Source organism: Caloenas nicobarica, chromosome 12 (assembly GCF_036013445.1).
Source record: "Caloenas nicobarica isolate bCalNic1 chromosome 12, bCalNic1.hap1, whole genome shotgun sequence".
NCBI lineage: Eukaryota > Metazoa > Chordata > Aves > Columbiformes > Columbidae > Caloenas > Caloenas nicobarica.
Genome location: NC_088256.1, coordinates 1,375,863 through 1,397,202, shown reverse-complemented (window position 1 = coordinate 1,397,202; position 21,340 = coordinate 1,375,863). Strand labels below are relative to the sequence as shown.

At 62.1% G+C, this 21,340-nt stretch overlaps 1 protein-coding gene across 2 annotated transcripts; it reads right to left on the bottom strand.

Moving 5' to 3' along the window:
* Window positions 1-4,239: 4,239 nt before the first annotated feature.
* On the bottom strand, window positions 4,240-20,939 carry TSC22D3 (TSC22 domain family member 3). 2 transcript variants are annotated; one of them, XM_065643262.1, is made up of 3 exons: window positions 20,464-20,939; window positions 6,059-6,110; window positions 4,240-5,482 (listed from the first exon to the last, which is right to left on the bottom strand). In XM_065643262.1, exons 1-3 carry the CDS (start codon window positions 20,784-20,786, stop codon window positions 5,237-5,239), a joined length of 621 nt encoding a protein of 206 aa, XP_065499334.1. In that variant the 5' UTR covers window positions 20,787-20,939; the 3' UTR covers window positions 4,240-5,236. The 2 variants fall into 2 exon arrangements, with proteins under 2 accessions (XP_065499334.1, XP_065499335.1); XM_065643263.1 differs by lacking the exon at window positions 20,464-20,939 and adding an exon at window positions 6,395-6,555.
* Between the last annotated feature and the right edge of the window lie 401 nt (window positions 20,940-21,340).

Genomic DNA, 21,340 nt, shown 5'->3' with positions numbered 1-21,340 from the left:
AGGGTGCGGGTCTGGGCTGGTTCCCCGTGGTTGTATAACGGCAGCACAGTACAGGCTGAGACAGCAACAGCTTCTCCCCAAGGACTGCCCGTGCCGCTCCGGGAGGCTCTGCCTGTGTCCTGCAGCTGCCAGCGCCCACGGGCAGGCAGAGCTGGCGAAGGGCATGGCTGCAGCGTGCCCGCAGCGGGCAGGCAACGGCTCCCTTCTCCTCCTCCTGGCCTGAGCCCAGGGCCTGATCCTGATGGCCCTGCAGCCCCATCCCCAGCTGGGGTCTGCCTGCAGGAGCGCTGGGGTCTCAGCCTAGCCTTGTCCTGGAGAAACCCCCTTCCCAGTGGACGTGAAACACTGCAGAGGGGAGGCTGAGGCATGGCAGACAGGCAGGTATTGCTGAGCTGCAGGAAAGGAGGCAGGCTGGACCAGGACCCTCAGCTCTGAGGGGGTGCCAGCACCGATGTGACGCTTGTGCACGTATCCTGAGGATGCTGCTGGAGGCTGAGCCCAAGCAGCGCTCGCTGCCTCTGTGCAGGGTCCTGCCGCACACGGATCTCCTCTGCACGGAGCCACTGCTTGCTCAGGCCTGGCAGCCGTGACTCACGCTGCTCTCCAGTGGAAACCTCCATTTCATAGCGCGGCTTTCCCTTCCCAAAGGGTCCCTGGGCCTGCCAGTGGTCCCGAGCAGCCTGAGCCAGGCTAACCTCAGCCCAGCTGGAGGTGTGAGCTGATCTAGATCCATGGGGGACACTGGGCTCTGAGGACTGCGTGGAAAATCCCAGCCACTCATTTATCCGCAAAGCTCCCCCAGGGCTGGGCTGGGCTGGGACATGGTGTTCGAGGAGCAGGGAGGGACGCTTGCATAAGGCCAACTGCTTTGGCTGCAGCTGGGGAGGAAGCAGGAACATGCATATGGGGTGTCTCCCCACACACACCTGACCCTTGGGCAGACCTCTAAACTCTTACGCTGTCCTCACTCTGTTCTGAACGTCCTCCCAAGCAGCTGCTTGCCCTACGCATGCTGCATTGAGCATCAGCTACGCATGCACTCCTCCCCTCTGCAACAAGACCTCAACACTTTTTCACCACCGTGCCCCTGATCTGAGCCAGGCTCCTGGCTGGAGGGAGCCCTGGAAGCTCAGCCTGCCCCAGCGAGGTGGGAGGGGAGGGACAGATCCTCATCCCATCCTGCTTTCCTTCCTCCTCCCCCTTCCATCTCATCCCCATCTCTATTCTCACCCCCATCCTACCTCACTTGCACCCTATCCTCATCCTACCCACGACCTCACCTCATTCCATCCCATCTCCATCCCTCTTCCCAACCCATCCCCATCTTCACTCTCAACTCTACCCCATCCCCCTTCCCATCTCACCCCCTTCCACACCCCAGACATGACCCGGACCAAGGACAAGGGGGAAGGAGTGGGTGCGCATCCCCCCTCCTCCCAGTGCCACATTTGTCCCCCTCTGTGCAGGCCAGGGGTGTCAGGGTGCGGGGGTACCGGTGGGGAGGGGGCCGGGGCTGGGCAGCATCCTGCCAGGCTGGGAAAGCACCGCTCTGCGCAGCAGCAACTTCTCAGTGATTCTTTGGTGTTTTGTTGTTTGTTTTTTTTTTTTTTACAAATCGGCCGTTTCTGAGAAACTTCCTTCTGCGGCGCATTAACCCTTGGGGCACTGTGGAGCAGCACGTGGTGGCCACGATGCAGCATTAACCGGACTGCTGCTGTCACCCGAGTCCCCGCCGTAGGGACTTGCTGAGCTTGACTCATCCCTGAGAAGCGGGGGGAGCTCAGGTCAGTCCCCACCGGCTCCCGGGGTAAAGCTCAGCCCTGCCTGCTTTGCCTCAGGGCCTGGCTCTGCTTCGCCCCCTTCTGCTGCCCATGGTTTGCCTCCTCAATCAAGTTGCATCCTTGCTGGGGGGTGAGCGGGGTGCCGACAGAGAGGGCTGGGGTGCCACCCTGCCCCGACACCCTCTCTGCACTGGGGGATTAATGCTCTTGAGCCCAGCGGCTAGTGGGGGCAGAGAGACAGAGCGTGCAGGGCCAGCGGGAAGGGAGGGGCCCTTATCTCATTTCGGGTGCTGCACAGCGTGCACCGCTTCTTTCAGGGCCTGTGGCACACTGCAAGGGAATGTTGTATCCAGAAGCAATGGGCAGACTGGGAAGGGTGTTTCTAAGTCTTTTCCATAACGAGAGGGCCTGGGAAGGGTACAAGGGGTCTTTGGGTGATGCAGGGGTGTTGTTAGAAACTCCTCCAGCCCCCAGCTGCAGCAGGAGCTGGGGAGCAGGCCCTGTGCACCCCGGGAGCGGGAGGTGGCAGCCCCTTTCCCTTGGTGGCTGCTCAGAGCAAGGGGTCAGCTGCTCTCTGGCTGCTCCCAGGAGACCCCGGGGACACCACCAGGGCTGGGCTCAGCCTTGCACGGCTCCGCAGTGGCGTATGCCAGCTGCAAGGAGGGGTTTTGGTGGGACTGCCCTGTGCCATTGGCTGGCACCGTATCGCACCACGCTGCAGGGACAGGAGAAGGCTCTGCCCCGCCATGGGAGGAAGGCTCATCCGAAGTAAGTGGTTTGGAGTGGGTGGGTTTTTGCTGAGTGGCTGCGATGAGTGGGATCTGCCTGGGTCCCATCGCCTATACCCCCTGCACAAAGTCATGCAAGGGCTGCAGAGCATCCCCAGATCGTGGCAGGGGAGATGGCAGATGATGGGGAGAGGTGGCAAACAGGGCTCCAGACTCCAAACGCTGTCACTGCATCTCTGGAATGCAGCCAGAGCGTGGGGTGCAGCACATCCAGATGGGGTACAGTGCTCACCGCTGCAGCCCAAACCTTCCCCAGCCATAGAGGTGCAGAAGGACAGGCAGACAATTTCCCTGGAGCTGGGAGCCCAGTAGCACCCCTAACAGCCGCTATAGTGAAATGGCCAGTGCAAACCCAACTGGCATCCAATTGCCCTGGGAAACAGCGTTTCCTGGAGAAGCTGCACCACCTAAGAGACTGGCAACACTGGGAGTACACTGCTTGTATGTACAAGGGGTGCATATATGCATGGTATGGGGGTGCCTGGACCTGCTTGCACACGCATGCACCCAGCAAGGAAAGCAATCACACCCATGGCACTCGCACACTCAAGGCACAGGTGTGTGCACACTGAGCCCTTGCACTAGAGTGTCTGCAGGGCTGCCTGCACAAGGCTGTGTTTGGGTCCCAGCCCTGGGACAGACAGACAGGGAGGAGACAGGAACCCCATAACAGTTTCAAGCCCCCACGGCCTGTGTTTTTTGCTGTTTACCCGGCGTTTCCAGGGAGCCAACCGTCCACAGCTCCCCGGCTCTGCTGTGACTCACAGCCAGCTGGGGCTGAGTCGCCCTCGTCACGGCAGAGACCCAAAGCAGTGCAAAGCAGTGCTGCTGGCAGCGTGCGGCATGGCCCCTACCGGCTCCCCTGGGCCTGGGGCACTGCCAGACCCCTTCCCTGGGCCAGGGATTTCTCCAGCTGGCCAAGGAGTCATGTCCAGAGGATAAAACCCCAGATGATGATACTGCACCTAGCTTCAAACATCCTGCCAGCCTGGGGCTCTGCTCACACACCTTCAGCCTCTCCTGGTACCCACCAGCCTTTAACCCTCACCCAAATGTCACAACCACCCAGTATCCCCAGAGAGGCTGGCTGTGCTCTAGGATAGGGTTGGGGCACCCTCAGCACCCATCCAGAACTGTTTAATCCAGCTGAGCCATCCTCTGACTCTCAGACCATGTTTCAAGTCAGTCCAAAAAAAAAAAAAAAAAAAAAAATTATATCTGTGAGAAGCAACAGAACAAAAACACCAGAGGAAGAGCAGAGCTGGGCTGCTGGTACATACAGCTCTGCACAGCCTCGGAAAAGCCTCCTCCCTGCTTGCTCCCCTCAGCCTGCCCTGCACATACCCTGGTCCCAGGCATGACACAGGGGACAAAGACCTGCAGGCTCAGGGCACTTTTTGCTATGGCACAGCCAGCCCCTTGGGAAGGGGGTGCCTTCTCACATCTCCAGAATCCCATCTTGGCCTGATTCCCGCCCCCCCCCCCGCCAAAGGTGGGGACCTGCCAGGTTTTCTCAGGTTTTCTACCAGCCCAGCCCCCAGTGGGTCTGCAGCACAGGATCCTCACCAGTCCCATCCCAGCAAGCCCCAGCACCTTCCCCAGTGACCCATGCAGCCAGCCCACCAACACCTCCCCCTTCCCAGCCACAGACACACAGCTCTGGGCACACATATAAAAAGTAGAGTTTATTGCCATTTCTACCTAGATTTACACAACTGTGTCACCGCTTCTGACGTCAAAAGGGACGTCCCGTCAGTTCCCAGAGAGCTGGCGAGGCAGCTGGGGAGCCTGGGGGCACAGGCTGGTCCCCCCAGCCGAGATGTCAGTCCAGATCCTCCCAATGCGGCCACACAGCTCTTGTCACGGTGGATACCAGAACGGGGTGAAGCCATACCCTCCTTTGGGCTGCTCACAGCTCTGGCCACCCAGTTACAGCCGCTCGCCTTTCCAGTCTTGCATTGGTTCCCCCAGCTGTACAAAGATGGGCTGGCTGGCCCAGAGCAGGGCATTCCACAGCCTCGTGGGTCCTGCTCATGCGTGTGTTTGTACAGACGTGGCTACAGATGCCCCAACTAATAAAACAAGCTTTTTTTCCTTGTAATCCCCACGCTGGTGTGCGTTCAGCCATGCACTACACTGCAACTGCCACCACCAGTGCTGCTCAGTCAGGCCTGGGTTCCAGCATACTCCTGGGTGGCTGGCAGGACAAATCTGCGTCGCTCACTAAACAACGGTCTTCCTCCAACGTCAGGCTTTGCCAGAAAGGCCCCCTCCCCCTGCACAGTGCTGCAAAGGCACAGGACTTGGCGTGCGCTCCTTCCAACCGTGGATTCCCATTAAAGTGCCAAAGGTCACCTGGCACTGCCAGGGTGTCGCAGACGCCCAGGCTTCAGCAGAGCCCGAGACAGGCAGGCCACAGATTCACCCCTGGCACACGACGGGTGGTTGGACGGGAAGGGGTCAGCTGCCCGTGTCTTCCTTGTAGAAGAGCATCCTTGTGCAGAAGACGGCCACTGGCCCTGCTGACTTGCCGGGGTTGCCCAGAGGGGCACGGCTCAGTGCCGGGGTCTGGCAGTCCTTCGTGTGAGATGAAGGCGGAAACGATTTTGCAGGAGATTTAAGTAGAAAGAGTTCTGTGGCTCTGCCCACCCCGAGGACAGAGCCACCTTACACCGCAGAGCCCCCGGAATGCTGGGCCGGGGCAGCTGCCCCTGGGCTCTGCTCCTCCGGGCACAAAACCTCTGCAGGGAGCCGGGATTGGAACTTTTCCAGCTGCTCGGGGCTGGCAAGGGTCTTCAGGAGGCTGTTTTCACGCTCCAGCTGGGAGTTTTTCTCCAACAGTTCTTTGATTTGCTCTTTCAGGACCTCCACCTCCTCCCGCACTGCGTACATCAGGTGATTTTTTACAAGATCCTGCAAAAGACCATAAAAGAGACTGATCACTCGATGGTTATGTCCTGGGGATTGCTCCCACTGCAAAGCTCTGTCCCCAGCCACTCTCCAAGTACCACAAAGGCTTTTCCCAAAGGCCGTCTCCCCCCACCCTTGGCACCCTGGCCAGGGTTCGGTGCTCACCCAGCGTAGCCCCTGCAGGCCAGCACCCATAGCATCCCTCAGGTCCCCAGTCTCCCAGGACTCCAGAGGCACCCTCCAGCTAGCCCCCCCCGGCCCTTGAGGGTTTGGCAGGCTGCAGATCTCTATAACCATGGGACCTGGTTTGGTCACCCCCACACCCCCAGAGGGTCCTTCCCAGGTCCTCCCCTCGGTGGGGTCCCTGCACACTGCGGTGCTGCCGGAGCCAATGAGCTCAGCCAGCTGCAGCAGGCAGACAAAGGAGCTGCTCTGCCCAGCAACAGGCTCCGGAGCGGGGACCCCCCGAATTGGGCAGAGCACCCACCCGGAGAGTGGGGAACCCCCAAGCAAGAGAACCGGGTGGGGGAAGGGGGGCACAGAGCAAAGGTGGGCGCGGGCAGCAGCACTGCGGCTCACCATTGCCTGCTCGATCTTGTTGTCAATGGCCACCACGCTGGCACCGGAGGCGCTGGAAGAGAGCAGAGAGGCAGAGCGTTAGCAGCGAGCCCCCGAGCACCGGGACAACCCCCCACCCCAGGCAGCAATGTACCGGGGCTTCTCCCTTCCCTGGGAATCAACACACCGGTCCTTCCCACCGCGGAGTAACAATGCACCTGAACCCCCCTTTAGCGGGCTCTCACGGGTAACCGATGCTTCGAGATGTCCCCTCAGCTGGGGCAATGCACTTGCCCTCCCCGGGCCACGGCGGAACACGGCGGGGCGGACCGCGGCCGGTACCGGGGCTGCCCTTACCTGTTGTCCAGCTTCACGGAGACCACGTCCCCTCCGAGCAGGGAGGAGAAAAAGGAGATGGAGAAGTTGTGGAGCTGGTAGACAGCCACCTCCATGGGGGACTGGTACATGCCGGTGCTCATAGCTGCGAGGAGCGGCGCCAACCCGACACGGAGCACAACGCACTGCGGCTGCTCCCCCCCCCCGCGCCACCCCGACTTATATCCGCGGTGTCCGCCCCGTCGGGCGGTGCCAGCGGAGCCGGGCCCGCCCCGCTCACCGCCCCACAGCACCTCCCCGGTACGGCCTCCCTGTGCCTTGGTGCTGAACCTCTGCACGGGACCTTCGCCCCGCGGTACGGCACCTACACACCTCCCAGTTGAACCCCAGCACAGCACGGCCGCCTCCCAGTGCAGGACCCCTGCCCCCCAGCGCTGTGTCCTCACGACTCTGCACCCCTAGTGTGTACACCCCCTCCTGCACCCCTCATCTTCTGCAACCAGAGTCATGGCACCCATCTGGCACCCACCTCTCCACCCTACACGACTCGGCACCCCCTTTCTGTGCTCCTCACACGCAACCGGGACAGGGATTCAGCTGTGGGCGAACCTGCTCGGGAGACTGGGAAACGGAGGAAACCCGCTTTGCATGTGGGGTGTGCACGCCTGTAGGCCCTCAGACAGCAGAGCCCGGCGCGGCTGCAACTGGCGGGGGAAGTGGGGCGCAGAATGAAAAGGGGCAGCCATGGCCGTGCATGGCAAAACCGGGACGCGAAACAGAAACGGGAGTGCAAAAAACAACACGGGAGCGCAAAACAAGACCCGGAGTGCGAAACAAAACCGGACCGCACAACAAAAACGGGAGTGAAAAACAACCCCGCCGTGCAAAACAAACCACGGCGAGCAAAACAAGCCCGAGGGCAAACGCCAGCCCCGCCCCGTCCTTGCATAACCCTCCGCCGCGCTGGGGGGGCCGCCGCCCCGCGGGCAGGGCCGGCACTGCAGCGGCCGCGGAGCCCCGTCCTGCGCGGGGGGAGCCGGGGCCGCCCCGGGGTGCGGGGATGCTGGGGGGTGCGCAGCCGGGGCCCCGGGAACGCACACGCGTGTGGGAGCAGCGGGGTCACACCAGCTCTGCCACAAAGCGGCTCGCACATAGAGGCGTGGGGTGCAGGCGAGGCCCCCAAAACGCCGCTGGCAACATGGGGGGAGGCTGGGGCTGGCATTGCCCACCGCGGGCGATGCTCCCCCTGCGCTCGGCTGCCCTCCCTGGGCTGCCCTGCCAGCTCCAGGGCTTGTTTCTGCCCGCTGGACCTGGAACTCCTGAGACTTCACTCAACACCCAGGCGGTTTCCCCGCTGCTGCCGCTGACCCTGGGGGGCTCGTCCTTGCTAAGCCAGGGCAGGGGCTGATGCTGAATGACATCCTGTGAGAGAGCCTGTGCCACAGAGCAGCATCCGAGAAAGCATTAGTGCTGGCAGAGGCACGTGCACACCAGAGATGCGGCGGCGGACCCCAAATCCCCCAATCTGGGGAGTACTGAAGGTGTCCGGCCGCTGGCTGGTGGGTGCCAGCATGGGGAGAGGCACGAGGAGCCCCAACCAGCAGCTGTGCTGCCATGCCCTTTCATCAGGGAAAGGGCTGAGGGTGGGCAGAGAGGTATTTTGCCATCAGAAAGGGAAACTGAGGCACAGTGCAGCATGGCTGCTGCTTAGAGCAAGGCTCTGCCAGCTTGCTCCCCAGCAAATCACACCCCTGCCTCCTAGGGCGGGCTGAGGACTGTGGTGTCCTGAGTGCTGAAGGACATGGGCACCCTGCGTGGGACGCTGTGCTGCCCGTGAACCATGGCTGGGCACATGCAGGTGCCCCGAGACACACAGGTTTGATGTGGGGATGTGAGAAGGCATTTTTTTCTCCTCCCAGTGGGGAGATTGGGGCATGTGCGGGACCCGTTTGTGCCTCCGTCTGCAGGGGGGGATGATACACACCCCTCTGTGCCAGCACCAGCCTGGCCCAGGCAAAGCTGCTGGGCAGGGGCTGAGCAGGAGGGTTGGCACTGCAGAGAGCAGGCAGGGGCTTGTCCCCCCCCACCCGCAGTCAGCCCCTACTCACCAGTCCTTCCTCCTGAAAAGGCTTGGGGAGTACGGTGGCTTGAAGGCCATGCTGGTGCCTGCAACTCTGCTCCAGCCTCTCTGCTCCCCAGCAGCAGCCCAGCACCCTGGCAGCGATGCTGGCTCTGCCCACAGCCGCGTCTCCCCGGCCAGCCGGGCGGCAGGGAGAGCCTGGGTGCTGGCCGTATCCTGGGGCTGCAGGCACAGGGTAAACACGCCAGGCAGATGACCTCAACTGGGCTCAATCAGCCCTTTCAGGGGCCAGCGTGCCACCCTGAGCCACGCAGGGAGCGGGCGGCTGCCCCCCTCCATCGGCTGATGAAAGGGACTCTGTGTGCAATTGTCCCCAGGGTGGCTGGCAGTGGGCAGGGTGGCAGCCCCTGGGACATGGGGCACGACTCTGTCCCCTTGGCTGGAACAAGCCCGGGCCACCCACGCTGAGGGTCCCGTGACTCAGTTTCCCATCGCAGCTCAGGGAAGGTACCTGTCTCGCTGTGGAGAGGTCAGGGGAGAAGGGGAGAGGCATCTTCTCCCCCATGGTTGGGTGCATCACTAGTTGTGCCACCATCTATCTCCTGTAGAGAGGCTGGCAGCTGCAGGGAGATAGGGTGAGCAGGTCCCAGCCTGACCCTAGCCCCAGCAGCCATGCCTCAGTTTCCCCAACTCCCCACCTCCTGTGCTACGGCACCCCCACACCTGGCCCAGCCCTCTTGCCAAAGGAAAGCCCTAAATTACTAGTGCCAGGGACCAAGAGCCCCAGGACAAACAGACCGGAGCCTGGCTTGTGGCTCTTGTCCCACAGCTCTGGGGTCCCAGGGCCCTGCCCGGCCCCTTCCCAACACAGTGCTCCAGTACCAAGGGCTGGGGAAAAGCCAGCGATTGTCACAGCTGCTGAAGTGGAGTGGGAAAGTGCAGCAGCATAGTGCTTTGGTAGGAAATCACTTCAGCTCTGCACCTCCAATATTTTTCCCATGGAGCTGGGACTATTGCAAAAATAAACAAAAGTAAGTTGCTGACTTCCCTGCTGACCCTCCTGGGGTCTTTCCCAGCCCTGCACAGCCCTGACCACAGCCGTCACTGCTTGGGGCATGGGCTCCCCAGCTGTGAGGCTGGGAAGGATGCTGCCCTCCTCCGTGAGACCCCAGGGGAGGGATGCTTTTTAGGGATGGAAATGACAGAAGGCTCTGCTTTCTCTTTCCTTCCTGGAACTTAATGAGGAATCCCAAGGCAGCCTGCTCAGCTGGGGACAGGTCATGCTGGGCACAGGTGCTGCCTGCTCTCCTGGCACAGCCTCAGCAGGGATCCAGCCCACCCCCCTGTGGCTCCTCACCCGCACACCCACTCGGGGGACGTGGCTTCTGCTGCAGACACCCCTGGACATGTTGCTGGGTGCACACAGACACACCTTGCAACCCATACGTTCACATGCACACGTGCAAATCCTGCATGCACACACAGGCACACTCACAAAGACAAGCCCATGCCCCTTGCATGCACACGTGCATTTACTAGCGTGCGTGGGCATGCACCCTGCACACAGGTGCACACCATGCTTGCATGTGAACACTCATGCATCCTGCATGCACATGCATGCGCACACATGCACTTGTGCACGGACACCCAGCAAACATACGCCTCCTGTGTGCATGCCAATGCATCCTGCACGTGCACAGCTGACACCTCCCCCTGCACACGCATGCGTTGCCCTGACTCACAGCCGACACGGACACACACTCGTGCATGCACATGTGGTGTCGGCAGCGTGGAGCGGGGACAGCTCAGCTGTCCCCTTGTGCAGGTGTGAGGCACCCCCAGTCCACAGGGCTGCCCCACTGCAGCCCAACTGACATCTCAGAGGTGGAAGCAGCAGTTTGCAGCTCTCTGCCGGACCTCCGGTTTGTGCTTGGCTCTCCCCAGGGATCTGCAAGGGAGCCCCTGTGGGCTGTCCAAATGCCTCCCACAGCAGCAGAGTCCTGCATGGGGCTCCAGCTGCACCTCAAGCAGCGGGGGGTCCCTTCCCAGCCCCCGTAGCCCCAGCAGATGGCTTTGCTGGGCTGCTGGCCCCACTCCAGCAGACCCGCTGGGATCTGCTTCCTCTCCCACCACCCCACTCCTGCTCCTTTTGGGGCCTGGCAGCAGCAGAGCAGGGTGGGCAATGTCCCTCCTTGCTCTTCCTAAAGAGCAGGGGGCCACAGACTCACTGCTACCCTGTGGCACCAGAAGCCATGGCGATGGGCACCGTGGAGCAGGCTGGGCGAGAGGGGCCAGTGGTGTGAGCTCCATCCCTGGGGCAGCAGCGTGGCAGCTCTTGCCTGGTGTGCGCTGCTACGGGAGTTTCATCAGGCACGGCCCAGGCTCGTGCCTGAGGTTATTTTGGTAACAATAACAGCGGCCGTGATACAGTGTAATTGTGACACTAATTGTTGAGATCTCTGGGGGGAAAAAAACCTGTGGCTGCTACCAAGCAGCTAGGAGAGGTGGTGACACCAGCTGGTGTCACCCTCAGCAATGGCCCTGCAGGATACTGGCTGCAACCCCTCGGCCAGCCCACACGCAGCCCGTGCCCCAGCCCAGGAGATGCCAGCCCCGATCGCCGGGTGACATTTAGTGACAAGCCCCTCCTCTGCAAGAGGACTCAGAGGCATGCGGGCAGCTGGACAGCAGCCCCCGCTGGGCTAAGCCTGGCTGGAGCAAGGGATGGCAGGGAGCAGGACGATGGGATCATCGCAGGGAGCAGGACGATGGGATCATCTCTCTTGCCTCCTGGCAGCCCACACCTGTGCTGTGTTGTGGGTCGGGAGACGTGGCCCTGGCCCCAAGGCCCCAGGGACGAGGTGTGCGTCGCATTGAGCCTTGTGCATTGAACCCATGCCAGGCGCTGCGGTGCCACATGCCAAAGGATGCCCTTGTCCCATCAGCTGCTGGTGGGAGCAGGAGGAACAGCCAGTGCTGCAGGAGCAGTCCTGGCCCCTCAGTCTGTGCTCTCCCCCAGCTCCAGGCCATTTTCCCTGCTCCGTAGCAACGTTCCTGGCTTGCTCTCTCCCAAGGACTCAGTTCAATGGGAGGAAGGCCTTGCAGAGGGTCTGAGGCGTGGGAAATGTTTATTGCCTGGCCTCAGAGACACTGGAGAGCAATACGGGAAAGGCACAGAGCCAAAGCTGCCCAGGCTGCTCTGCAGAGCCAGATCTCCAGCTCAAAGGGTCAGAGCAGAGGGTGAGAGGAAAAGCCACTGCTTGCAAACATAAGAAAATTCCACCTTTCACAACTGAAATCTTGCAGATGTGGCTGTGCTGGCCAAGGCAACGGGGGATGCCAGCGCCAGGGCAAGCTGTGCTCTGCAGGAGCTGAAGGAGGGGTGGCCAGGGACATCGGTGGTGGCTGGGGCTTGTGGGAGCCCATGGTGGGAAGGGCTGGGTGTGGGACAGTTCTGTGGAGCCCCAAGTTTTGGCCCGCAGCCCTATCCTAGTGCTGGGGAGAGGTAATGCCAGGGGGCTGCCCCTGGGCAGGCAGGCAGCAGTGTCATCTGCTGTCCCACTCGGCAGCCCCATTGCCAGCGTCCCAAACTGCGCCTGTCTGCCCTGCAGCGCTGGCCTGGGGCTGCTGCCCCGTCCTGAGAGCTGTGAGGCCAGAGCTGCTGAGCACACCAGTTGGCCAGCTCTTGTTCTCCTTATCCCGAAGATGTCCTGGCTGAGCTGTTTACTGCAGACTTGGCACTACCCTCAGCTCAACTGGTGCCTTCCAGGGGCTGCATGGGACTTGTGGCAGCCCCATGCAGCCAGGAGCCCTGTGACATGGGGACCTGGTTCATGCTCACCAGAGCCTTGGAGGCCTTGTAAATCCCTCAACCCAGGGCACATGCTCCTCTAGAGTAGAGAGCAACACCTAAACCCTCCTGGGTACATCTGTGAGGCAAGCTCATGCCTGCAGAGCTACTGCTGCTGGCCTTGCTAGACATAGTCCCAGTCCCAGGGCTAGGGGACACCACAGGAACAGGCAGAGCTGAACAGGGCGGCCATGGCCTTTGCGTTGCTGGGGAAGCCCAGGGAGAGTTTGTAATCACAAAAGGCTGACAGGGAACCTGTCGTCCTCTCCCTTCACCACTGACAGAGGCAGAGCAAGCTCCCGCGGGTAGGGGCCACAGCTAACTCCCCCACCGGGCAGCGGGGCACGGGCAGGGATTGCAGCGTGGGGACTTCTGCAACCTGTTGGGCTGGAGGCGGTGTGGGGCAGGAGGAGGGAGGCCTGGCAGGCTCCCATGTCCAGCTGTTGGGCTGCCTGCTTCCTCTGATAAAGGTACTTGGCTGTACTCCCAGTTCTGTGTTTTCTGGCGTGCGAGTGCACACCCCGAAGTCGGCCTGCTGAGAGCTGCAGTTTTTCTTTCTCTAACTTTGTCACCAGCCCCACTTCTTCCTCCTGTGCCCCCCACCCAGCACTGCCCGGTAGCAGCTGCCCTCAGCAGCAGTGTGAAGAAGGGAGGTCAGAGATGACCCTGGCAGAGCCCTCCCTGCGATGCTGCACACTGGAAGCCTCTGAAGCCATGGCTTCCCCAGGCATGCTGGGGTCGGAAGGGAAGAAGAAAAAGGGCTGATCTGCTTATCACCAGCCCTGGACCGTGCCGCCCAACCTCACGCCTTGCCACTGTTTGCTGACACCAGCCCCGCAATGCTGCCTGCACAGCTCAGGCTACCCCAGCGAGCACAAACCTCGTCACCTTGCTGCTCACACTTGGCCCCTGCAGGGCCCCGCAACTGGAGCATGCTGAGGGTGTCAGGTATGGCACAGCCCACCTGAACCCCGTGGTGGTCTCACCACCGTTGTGCAGCGCGAGGGGAAGCACAGCCAGCTCCTGGCCACACTCCCTGTCTCCCGTGGGTCAGGGATGCCCAGCCCCAGGGAGGATGAGCAGATTGAACCCTCAGCTGAGTTTTCATCCACAAATCTGTCCGCAGAGCAAGAATTTCACACCCACGGGCACTGCAGGGTGGAGTCCCATAACTGAACTCCATGTTATCACCTCCCTGGTGAGCCATGCCCTGTCCCACAGGTCTCCTGCCAGCCCAGGCTGTGAACTTCAGGCCTGTCTTCACTTCGTAGCCCACTGTGTCATCTCGGAGAGTCCCAGCTGGATCATCCCCAGATCCTGGCAGCCCTTCTCTGGTCCAGTTTCAGGGAACCGGGGACAGAGCAGAGGTGGCTGTGATGCCAAAGGGACCCTCTGCAGCACCAGGGCCACACGGTGCCCTTGGACGCCAGACCGTGCGGCAGGCAGCGGCTGCCGGCCCCCGCTCTGCCCTCCCAAGCCCCTCGCTGGTGCAGAGCTGGCTTTTCCAGAGATCTCCAGCCCGAGAGAGGCACCCCGAGGCAGGGCCTCTGGCATCTGCCGCAGCTGATCCCAGGCCGCGCTGCAGGCAGGAGCGGGCGCTCCGGAGCCACGCTTGGCGCTGGCAGCTGCTGCCCTGCGGCGTGTGGGAGTGCCCGGCTCGCTAATTGGAAGGCAGATTGTTATGTAATGAAAGGGCAGAGGCTGGGAAGCTGCGAGAGCAGCGCGTCGGCACCCCGTGCCACCAAAAGCTGCTCTTCCAGCCCAGACTAACCCACCTTCAAGGAAACCCTTGAGTCCTCCGCCTTCCCCTTTCAAAGGTGCCCAAGCTTTGTAGTCTCCTGCCTGGCCCGATGGGGATGCTTGAGGGGGAGCCCCAGGAGCCCCTCAATGCCCCTTCCCCAGGGCTGGCAGGCTGGACCCAGCCAGGGGGTGCAAAGCCCAGCCAGACACAATGCGGTGGGGCCAGGAGCGGGAGAAGAGCTGAGCTCTCCCGGCGCCTGAGCCAGCCACCCTGCAGGAGGTCAGGCAAGGACGCTTGCTGGGGCTGCGCAGTTTCAGCAGAGCTGGTTATTAATACTCCGCCTGGCCTTTGCGAAGAATCCTGGGCATTTCAAACTAGGTATGCTCAGTTAAAACCCACCCCTCGCTGACATTTCAGAACAATAACAACAAGAAAGACAATAAGCTGCTGGCGGGCTGCATACCTGCGGCACTGCCATGGCTTTCCATGTGCCCCAGCCTCAGCTGCCAGCTGCCACCTGGCTCATGTCAACCACTGGGGACAACCTGAGACTGTCCCCTGCCTCCAAAGTCCCTGGAGCACCACGGGGGGATCACTGGGGTGGTTTCACTCAAGGCCATAGGGATGTCTTTGCCCTGCCCCGTGGCATCAGCCACCCCGCTGCCCACCCAGGTAGTGCTTGCCAACCCCGGGGGAGTTGCAGGCAGGGGGTGGCAAGGACTGGATCACACCCTAACCCTGGGGCCAGGGGTCCAGCAGGCCAGGGAGCAGCCTGGGGCTTCTCCTCTGCCACCAGAGTCATTCTGCAGCAAAAGCCCCTCAAATATGTATATACATCTACGTATCTATCCATCTATATCTCTAAGCACACAGAGGATGGCGAACTCCTGTCCTGAAGCCAGCAATGTGCAGCACCTGGATAAATATAACTTGGAGATCATCGGCAAAGTGTGGTTTTGGGACAGGTTGCAGCTTTTAATGCCTCTCCAGCCCTCACCCCCACTGCCACACAACTCAGGGTATCCTCTGCAAATGGGGTCTCAGTGACTTCCAAAGGGCAGGATCCACCTGGACCCTCTCTGCCCTTGGCAGCCACCTTACGGTGCATATACATTCGCTGCAGTCACATCCCCTGTGTGCACAGGCAGCTGCCTGGCTCTGCCAACATGTGCCCTGAACCCGTTTCACCACACGCAGGCCATGGTGCTCCCCCAAAGTACAGGGTTGGCTTTAACCCTCTCTGTGCTGGGAGGTGGCCAGGGAGGTGGCGTCGGGTCACAGCACAGAAGAGCACACCACGGGCATTGCGTGCCCACAAAGGCGTTGCCCACAGCACACACGTCCATACCTTGTGCCTGGCGCGAGCTGAGGTGCCAGCTGGGCTGTAAAAGGCTTCCCCTGAGTGCCAGCTCCAGCCCCAACTCACAGAAGATCTCAGCAGTACTGGCCTCAGCACCATCCAGGATCAGGCCACATGTCCTCAGGGAAGAGAGCAGCATGGTGTTGGAAGGGGGGGGCATAATGCTGGGACCAGGGCAGACCCCTGTAGCCTGCTCTGGTTCCAACCTCTTCCACACCTAAAGTTCAAAGCTTGAAATAAATCCCGGCCAGCATTTTCCCCATGGGACCGTGCTGCCCAGCCCTGCCCGCCCTTGGGCCACCTACGCCCTGCCTGCTCGGAGCTGGGCACGTGCCCTAGCAGACAGGCAGAGCCTGAGTGCCCACGGCGAGCTGAGGTGATGGGTTTCTGTGCGGCTGGCATTGGCATCGCTAGACTTCAGCTCAGCTGTGCCAGGCCCCCTTGGCCATAGCCATGTGGCCAGAGGCAAATGGCTTCATCCTGAGGGGCTGGAGGTGCTGAGCAGGGCTCTCCTGCACTCCAGGGCATGCTTGGGAATCTACTTGCTGGAGGGAGCTGGGTCTCACAGAAACGGGCAGGGACAGGCACGGTGCGGCATGTGCCGCCACCAGCCTCGCCGATCTGTGCCGAGAGCGGTGTGCCACGGCTGACCTGGTGCTGCTGGGCTTCCCTGGCCGGGAGCCCCTGCAAGCCTGGCCTGCAAGAACATCACCCCAAAGCCTGCTGGGTCACAGGGCAGGGGTCCGAGGGTGGCAGGATGCCTGCTATGGAAACCAAGGCGGGCACAGCAGACGAGCTGCCTGGCATCTTCCAGGCAGTGGGAGGATTTGGGCATGCCAAGGTCAGCTACTCCCCGGAGCCAAGGCTCTTGCTGCTAAAGCGAAACCTCCCCATCATCTCACCAGGCTGCAGGGCTCAGCAAACCAAACCACGCTACAAGGTACGGGTCAGGCCACACGCAGCTCTGTCCCACAAGAGCACAGCAAATACCTGGCACACTGGTCCTGACTGGGAAGGGTGGCTGGCGGAGCCCCCTCCCCAGGCAGACCTGCCCCGCGGGGCTGGGGAAGGTAGAGCTGCCAGTGGGACAGACCCCGGGCTCACACCCACGCCTCTCTCATGCTCACACGTGCTCCCACGCGGCCCTTCTCCCTGTCAATGCCTCCTTGTTGCTCCAGCCCACTCAGCCAGCAGGAATGCACTCCCCGGCCCCACTGCCCCGGGATGCCCTTCATGCCCTGGCTCCATCTCCTCCTCCTGCATCACTACTGCAAAGTGACACCGTGAAAGATGGGAACAAATGGTGCCGTGCCACAAATGTCACCCTGGCACCACTGCTTGGGCAGCTCTTGGTCACCAGCCTGACCTTAAGGTGGTGACCCTATGGCTGCCTTCTCCCACCCCGATTCATCCCTCCTCCAGCCTCTGAGAGCAGCACAGCACTCCCCTGCCTCCCTGCAGCTCCCTTGGCTTGCCCAAGCCTCGAGGGAAGGTGGCCTCCAGCCTCTTTCACGGCTCAGACCAAAGAGTGGGTCATTGCCCACCCTATTCCCTGGAGCAGCAGGTCTCACCGTGCCCAGAGAGGGTCCGGCTGGGCAGAGATGTTCCCTTGCTGCCTGGAAGAGCAGGACAGGGCACAGTGGCTGGGCTTCCAGAACTGATCTGGGAAAGGCTGGGCAAGGAGAGCTGGCACAGGCTGGTTAAGTGGGCGAGCAGGTTGGCATGTATCTCCTCTCCCCACCCCAGAGCCAGGCGGGGCCCTGCTTGAATCACAAGCCAGTAAGCACCCGGCAGGGTGCTGCGCTCCCCCCGCAGTGCTGACCCCCACCCACACCGCTGGCTCCCCTCAGCCCTGCCAGCCCCGGGGAAGGTGCCACAGAGTCACAGGGCTGCTCTCCCCAGCCCACGCTCAGTTGCGCTCATGCTTAGGTCTTGGATGAGCAATTTCGGGGTAACGTTGGCATTGCGGCAGGGTGGCAGAGACCTTTCTGTCCCCAGCACCAGCATCCGCAAAGAGGAGATGTGTCACCCAAGCAGTATGGTGGTAGCTGGCCTCTCTATACCTGGTGTTTCTGTGCAAGCTTGGCCCTTTGGTATTGCCCAGGTCTCCTTGGAGAGCAGTTCATGACAGCACATGTGAGCTCACGGAGGGGAGAAGCCTTTCCTGAACAGGATCCATGCACTCCTCAAGCAGGAGGGTTTCCTGCAGGAGCATCAGCACTTGGTCCAGAGAATCCCTACCTTGTGCATCCCTCACAGCATCCCTGCAGTGAGCAAAGAGCACGGGGAGCTTAGCGGGGACACCCAGCCAAGGGGAAACCCCAGACACAGGCTGGAAATGCTGAATGTAGGTTGTCCAAGACTCTCAGCACTGATCTGATCCTGACTTGTGGAGCCCAGAGCTTGATCCACCACGGGCTGAGCTGTCACCAGCAGTCCCAGAGCCAGACCTGGACTCCAGATGCAGCTGCTTGGTCTTCCTGTGCTGTGCTGGATTTCGGCCATGCACAAGTGTGTGCATCCACGTGACTTTCCCCTCCTTCTGTGCCAGTGTAGGAGCACATCAGCTAAAACAAGAGGCACAAACCTGCTCGGGCTCCCCAGTGCCAGCAGCATAGGTGCCCTTATCAGGCCTGTTATCGGGGTGTTCCTCTGGCACCCACAATCTGCTGCTGTGTATGCTATCACCTTTTGGGTATCTTGGCTCATTCCCCAGGAGGAGAAAGTTCAGAGTGGAGCAAAACAACAGCAGATACAGGTGTAGACACACCTGCCTCCAGTGCCCGGGGCCGTGCCCACAGCTCCCCCATGCTGTGCCACCCAGGGGCAAAGCAGGATCACCCAAGCAGCCTCCAGACCAGGCTGGCAGCAGGGTGCCTGGAGGCAGGGTGTGATGGAGGGACACCGCGCATCAGGCTGTGGCACAGCCTGTTGTAAACAGGAATGCCCGCAGCCTCTTGGGACACAACACACACGAGGGCATGATAGACAGGCTTGGGCACTGCAGCAAGGGACACTGCAGGGTACAGATGGGGAGAAACCCCAGCCCCCTGGCACTTACACTTGCTCCCTGCCTCAGCAGAGTGGACTGATGCTCACCAGGAGCACTGTGTGTCCTGCCCCAGCAGGGACACATTTGAAAGCAGCAAGCTGTGCCCACATCACCTCTCACCCACAGGCACTGTCATCACCTTCCCTGAGCAAGCAGCCCAGATGCTTGGCTCCCATACTCAGCCCCAGCAGCTCGCACTGGGGACAGTGTCTCACCTCCCCTCTCTGCCCATGATGCCAACTGGCTGTAGCCTCCCGGAGTGAAGGGAAACCTCTCGCTCCCATATCCCTCCTGGCTGGGTGGGTTCACTGCTCACCGTGCGCTGGGAGCCCAGGCCGGGTGCCGGGTGCCTTGGCAGGCGTCCCGGCTCCTCCTTTCCCACCTGAGCGGCAGCTCAGTGTTATGTAAGTGCAGGAAGAGTGTCTCTGCTGAGGATGGCTCCGAAGAAGCAGCCTGCATAGTGTGAGTCGCTGGCTGGGGCGAGGAGGCATGCATGCATGGCCTGGGTGGCTGGCATGCGTGGGGCAGCCATGCATGATTCCAGCGATGTCCCTGCGCCAGGTGCAGGGCACGAAGGGTGGCTTGCACACCCATGCATGGCCCAGGAGCACGCCTACAGGTGCATGTGCATGCAGGAAGGGGAGGGGGCGGCAAGGTGTCTGCAAACGCGTGGGTGCTGCCACGTGCCCCACCTGCACGCTACCCCACCCACAGCTGAGGAATGAGCCCCAGAGCTGCTGCCTGCCCTGCCAGTCACGCAGATACCCTCCGTACGCACCGATGGGCCACATATCCCCTCAGCCCTGGGAGAGGGAATGCGTCCCACCTGCTGAAGCCTCAGGCAGCTCTGGGGGCTACCACCCTGCAGCATCCCCGGTCCAGCTCAGCTTTGTCAAGGCCAAGCTGGAGAGCCCCGGGCCTGCCAGCTCACAGCACAGGCTGCTCCCCATTGTCTCTCCAGCCCTCCAGGGTGCTGGGCACCAGGACCAGCCGCATTGCAGAGCTGGAGGTGCCAGTGCAGGACCTGAGACAGCTCTGTCCCCTCCCCACCCCTGGGGTCCCCCTCATCAGGAGTGGGGACCCTACAGGGTGGCAGCCCCACGGATCCCTCGTTCAGCCTCCTCTGCCTGCAATGCCGGAGCAGGGGAGCAGGGAGGCTCCCCACACTTCAGCCCTCCCCAGCCTCGGACAGGTAAAGCCCAGTCCTCTGGCAAGTGGATGGGACCAGCCCTGAGCACATCGCGCTGCTTGGGTGCAGGCAGCCCCATCCCAGAGCAGCCTGCTCTGAGCTGAGAGGGAGCAGCTGGGCAGGGGCAGAGTCACTTTCCAGAGATGGGAAATACCACCCAGGCCAAATTTGTCTCCACTCAATTTACTCCAGGCAGAGACAGGCAAGCTGCTGAAAGAGCAGGACCTAGCAGCAGGACTCTCAGGCTCCCTACCCAGTTTCTCACTAACTCTGAAGGTGGCTTTTGAGGCAGCACAGCTGTTTCCCAAGTAACAAGCTGCCCCTCTCCATGCAGGACTAACATGATGATGCCTGTTTGATGCTGGACACTGTCCATGCCCCTGCGGGCAGTGTCTGTGTGGATAAGATGTAGCCAGGGAGATAAACACAGAGTTCAGGGGCCAAGACACACAGCTGGAGAATGTTGTCACTGCCAGGACGGACACAGGGCACCAACGGAGGGGCACTGCCAGCCACCACCGGTCAGAACCACCCGGACCTGCTCCCGCAGACCGGATTGGCACCACCCATGGTGAGTGGACTCGGGTCCCTGCCACGTGCAGCCACTCGTGCTCCTCCGCACCTAGAATCCCCCAACACTGCCACCCCACACAGCATGAGGGTCACACAGGTCCCCCTGCCCCTGCCAGCCTGGGGGGCTGCAGGCCACACATCTCACCCCCCATACTGCCAGCTCCCGAGCACACAGCCAGCCTGGGTCCAGCTCCAGGGGCATCCAGCACATGGGCAGCCCCTTGGCATCTGTTGGTGACACCCACCTGTGGAAGAGCAGGAGGATGGAGAGCAGGGTCTGGTCGATGTTCCTGTTGCAGATACCCTCGTTGAAGAGGTAGCAGGGGTCCCGCACGACGGGCTCCAGCGAGTCCTGGCGCATGATGGAGCTCAGCTTGTCGGTGTTGAGGTTCTTGCGGACCAGCTGCTCCTGCAGCTGCCGGAAGCTGCTGACGGTGGGGCTGCCCAGGTTGTTGTTCTCTCCCCCGGCCCCCTCCTCCAGCCCGCTCCGGTTGGCCAAGTCCAGGCAGCAGCTGCAGCAGTCCAGCCCCACGGGCGACCGGCACTCCTCCACGGGCGACGAGGACATCCCGGGATCCCCCCCCCGCGCGCGGCCACGGCGGCGCAACCGGGGCCACTCCCGGGGCCGCGGAGGGCGAGCGGCGGCAGGACGCGCCCGGTGCCGAGCGCCGCGCCCGCCCCCCCCGGCTGCGCGCCCGCCCCGGCTCCGCCGCCCGCCCCGGCTCCGCCGCGCTGATTGGTAACGGCGGCCCCGGGCGCACGGGCCGCCCGCCGCCGCACCCCGCCCCGCCGCCGCCGTCCCCCCGGCGGGCACCCACCCCCTCGCCCGTCCTGCCCCCGGCAGCCCGGCACAGCCCACGCGTGGGTACCCGCGGTGCTTTCTGCCCCCCGCCCTGCCCTCGGCAGCCCTGAGCCAGCAACGGGCCCTCTGGGGGGTGCGCGGCTCCCCCCGACCTGGCGACAAGGGGTGGCCCGGGAGAGGGTGGCAAGGGGTAGCAGGGGGCCACGGTGCACCCCGCCCTGACCGGGACCCCCCGCTCCACTCTGTGCCTCCTGGGGAGGGAGCAGAGGGGCTCAGGGAGGCTGGAGGGTGGCCGCGGCATCAACCCCTGAGGCTTCAGC

What these genes read in the sequence shown, in the direction of transcription:
- TSC22D3 (XM_065643262.1), bottom strand. Translation starts at nt 20,786, where the DNA reads ATGTCCTCGTCGCCCGTGGAGGAGTGCCGGTCGCCCGTGGGGCTGGAC. An exon ending in ATCCTCCTGCTCTTCCACAG is followed by an intron (nt 6,111 to 20,463) that starts GTGGGTGTCACC and finishes GCTCTCTTCCAG; the next exon opens with CGCCTCCGGTGCCAGCGTGG. An exon ending in ACAAGATCGAGCAGGCAATG is followed by an intron (nt 5,483 to 6,058) that starts GTGAGCCGCAGT and finishes GGTCTTTTGCAG; the next exon opens with GATCTTGTAAAAAATCACCT.